The 4,050-nt window shown below is 38.3% G+C and overlaps 1 protein-coding gene across 1 annotated transcript; it reads left to right on the forward strand.

Moving 5' to 3' along the window:
• The first annotated feature begins 2,371 nt into the window (after positions 1–2,371).
• On the forward strand, positions 2,372–3,476 carry LOC146234335 (uncharacterized). Its single transcript, XM_084689547.1, has 2 exons — positions 2,372–2,667; positions 2,801–3,476. The coding sequence occupies exons 1-2, from the start codon at positions 2,494–2,496 to the stop codon at positions 3,257–3,259; spliced, it is 633 nt and encodes a 210-aa protein (XP_084545673.1). The 5' UTR covers positions 2,372–2,493; the 3' UTR covers positions 3,260–3,476.
• The last annotated feature ends 574 nt before the right edge of the window (positions 3,477–4,050 follow it).

Below are 4,050 nucleotides of genomic sequence, written 5' to 3' on the forward strand. Positions count from 1 at the left end.
ATTTGGATTTCTAACCTCTTTGCAGTGTTTTTGGTTCAATTTTAGACTTCTTTTATGTTTTCTTTCTCCCTTTCCCCGTCTTCTTTCTCTTCTTGTCCTCTGAGGATGAGCAAGTGCTGGATGACAACTCTGAGTCAGAACTCGTTGAACTCATCTCAGAAGATGAGTCAAGATTTGGGACACTGCTGGAACCAGCAGTACTTGTCTCTCTGGGTTCCCCTTTTTTAAGAGCTGTTTAAAAAGATTAAAATACAAACATAAGAGTCACAACACATAATACATAACAACACATATGTGCATGCATACAATGCACAGCCAGACCCTGCAAGTTCATGGTCATACTTTTTCCCCCACTACTTTTTAAAGTAATTAAAATACTAATGTGAATGTTAAAACAACAATCACAATACTATCGTAAATTATATTGCACACCCCAATTCAGGAGATAAGCGAATAACAGTATACCTAACTATTAACAAATACTCTGACTAAACATTGTTTTGGGAGACTTGCCTGATGCCAGTTGTTCCTTGAGGAAATCTCTGTCCTTGGTCAACTCCTCTATTTTCTCCTTCTGCCATTCCATTTTGTTTTTGCACATCTGTAACTCATGTGCTATATTTTTTACTGCCAGCTGTGCTGTGGGGGCTGCTGACACACCTAAAAGAAATACATGTGTCATTATGGAATGTATGTAGAAAATTCAGTTATCCTTACAGAAGACATGTCATAACTTTATACGGAAGCAATGCAAGGGTTAAAAATATAAAGATAACTTGATATAAAAATAGTTAGTGTTCCCCCCACTTCATAATAAACATGTTTTATGACAAAGAAAGTCAAATCACTGGACACAGACATTCAGTAAAATGTGTTTCTTCTATTCAAGCATGCTTTCATAAAGTAGCCTATAAAACATTAACTATTAGCCTATTAAAGTAACCTTATCTGACAGAAAGAAAATAAATTTATGCAGTTCAGTGCCCCCCCATGAGTAGCTAGCTACTGTATAACGTTAAGTAACGTTAGCTAGCAAGCTAGCTAGCAATCTACCTAACTAATTGTAAATGTAAGTTTTAAAGCACGACCACAATATATGTTTATACTCACCAACACTACTGCCTTCCGCTTCTGTCTCCTCCACGTCTTTTCTTGCTCTAGTCTGTATCCGTTTTGTGTTCGCCATATTCCTACTTGTACTTCTCACAAAATGTAACAGGCGGCTGTAACTTTCTAGTATTAGCGCGAAACCTTTCTTTGTCCCCCGTTGATGACGTAATCCCTACTGAACGCAGGATTCTGGTGGCAGATCATCAGATGACAGCCTAAACGACATCATTCATCAGTGCAATGACTAGATTCGCTAGTGTGAGAAACCTTTTACATCAGGATGTCTCAAAAAAAAATTCTTGGAAGCTAATTAAGTGGTTTCAGAGGAAGAAACTTTTGAGAAGTCAAATGAAATGCAGAAAATGCTATCGTGGCATGGAGCTGAAAGGAAGGGGGAACAGTGTGGACCAATCTGCTTGGTAAGAAATGGATTGCTGAGATCTCATCTACCATCTAATTTCCTAACTATTCAATGCAGCTGCATTACATCCTATTCATGTTTTTTTTTAAATAAAAAAACGAAGTCATGTATTTCTTCAACGTCATATGGGACTAGACTGGGCCTACTCAGTGGCGGATCTTAGGGGTCGCAAGATGTGGCAGCTACCACCCCAATAAAAAATACTGCCACCCCAATCTTCCCATGGAAAAATATTATTTGTACATTACAGAACATTTTCAATAAATAATATTAATGATATTGTTTAATTTAAACTACAATGTTTAAGCCTAGTCATTTACCATAGGGAGTACTGTACAGTGATCCCTCGCCACTTCGCGGTTCACTTATCGCGGATTCGCTATTTCGCGGATTTTCATTATGCATTTTTTTTTTTTTTGGTGCATTGTGCTCTGCATTCTGATTCGCTAAAAACTCACTCCCGCTTCTTGTATCAAAACATGCTACGAATTGTGCTATCATTTTGTCGTCTCGTGCAGTTATGTGTACGTACATAAAACAGCTTGGCAAATTTACATTAAGTTGGCCAAATTATCTTGTAATTTCGAACATCTCCTAAACCCATAATGTCGACGAAACGGCCTACACGTGAGTCACTGTATTTGTATACATGTAATAGTTGCTAATTGTAAAAAAAAAAAGTTTTCTATTTCGCGGATTTCACTTATCGCGGGTCATTTTCGGAACGTAACCCCCGCGATAAACGAGGGATTACTGTATACTTTGGGTTTGTTTCGCCTCCAGGAGGCCACCCAACAACTTCTTCTGCCACCCCATTGCCACCCCGAATGAAAATCTGTAGATCCGCCCCTGGGCCTACTTAGGGCGCACAGATTTGAACTAGAGTGCGCACACTCTCTTCTCTTAGGTGAATTTAGCCTATTTATGGCCACTACGTCTTTTGCCGCTTTTCAGTAATATGCATGACTTCACATTTCTATGCAGCCAGTTCAGCAACTCTGACCAAAATGGCCAAAAAACTAAGGGAGGTATGCGTGTTTGCGATGGAGAGGCTGAGAAGGCGGACAGGCCAGCAGATTGGTGGGAGAAGGGAGTTTGTCGTCATTGATGAGAGCCATTTTCGACACAAACGAAAGGTATGTTTATAGTTTACAACATTTTGATACTTGTGAAAAACAGTAGTCAATCAAGTTATTTTTTATAATAATATGATTGTATAATAGTAAAATATATAAATGATTATATCTGTGTTGTTTTTTCCTGCATCAGTATGGAAGAGGAAGAATGGCTGGTGGGTGGAGACGGCGGAAGTGGGTATTTGGGATGCTTGGCGTAAAAGGAGAGTCAAGGAAGCCAGTTTTGCACCTTGTGGAGAAACGGTCCAGGGGGCACCTCATGCCTATAGTAGTTCATCACGTCAGACCAGGGACATCAATAGTCAGTGATGAATGGCGTGCCTATCGTGTACTGTCAGTACTTGGGTACAACCACCATACTGTGAATCACAGTAGGTGGTATGTTGATCCCCGTACTGGGGCTCATACTCAGCACGTGGAGAGGGCCTGGCGCACTTACAAAGAGCAGATTTGGAGACTGAGGGGAAATCGGTCAGAAAGTCTGCTGTCTGACCATTTGTCCCTCATAGAGTGGAACGAGTGGCTGGCGAAAAAGCACCACCATGGTGCATTTGGTCGGCTAATGCACGACATCTCAAAGAAATATAAGTAGGCCTAGGTAGTGTTAACGAATTGTACATACGTTTATATTGTTGTTGTTTGTTTTGTTATATGACAACATAAGTATGTATTAATTATATAATTTTATTGTAATTACATTTTATATTGTCCCGTGAAGCATTTTTGTAAATTGTTTGTTCAATACCATTTTTCATAGTTTATTTTCAGTTTATTTTACTTTTTATTTTTGTCCCTGGGGTGTGTGATCTTTGTCACTGTTTACAAACACATGTTGTGTTGAAAAGAAGAAGAATTTATTTCGTTTTAATAAATATTTGTATGTTTTCAACACTGACATTTCTTTCCCTTTTCTTAAAGTACTTCTTTTACATGTGTCTCTTTGGTATCTGCTAGCTCTTGCCACTCATTTATAAATGCCTTGTAAAGCATAGAAAGTCCTCACTTTAGATGGGCTCACACCATATAGTCAACAAATCAGTAGTAAGTCATGAGATAATCATAATGTTAAGTGCTTGTTAAAGATGCATTAACACTAACAATCTGTAGGCATATTTCTGAAGGCATGTCCAAATAGAAAAATACATGTGTCCAGGTTATGTTTGCAACTCATTTATAAATGCTTTGTAAAGCATATAAAGTGCTCACTTTAGATGGGCTCACACAATATACTTTACTAACCAGCAGTAACTCCTGAATTAATAATGGATTACATCATTGGTAAGTATTTGTAACATGTATTAACACCCCAGCTATTAGTTCAGGCCTATTTCTAAATCATAACATTTTATTTAAGGCATGAACAGATGTAGGTCTAGATCTAGG

The sequence above is a fragment of the Hypomesus nipponensis genome, chromosome 23 (assembly GCF_054491055.1).
Source record: "Hypomesus nipponensis isolate SF chromosome 23, ASM5449105v1, whole genome shotgun sequence".
In the NCBI taxonomy this organism is placed as follows: Eukaryota; Metazoa; Chordata; class Actinopteri; order Osmeriformes; family Osmeridae; genus Hypomesus; species Hypomesus nipponensis.

Coding starts and splice junctions, on each gene's coding strand:
- LOC146234335 (XM_084689547.1), top strand. CDS start 2,494: ATGACTTCACATTTCTATGCAGCCAGTTCAGCAACTCTGACCAAAATG. Junction 2,668..2,800: donor ATTTTCGACACAAACGAAAG/GTATGTTTATAG, acceptor TTCCTGCATCAG/TATGGAAGAGGAAGAATGGC.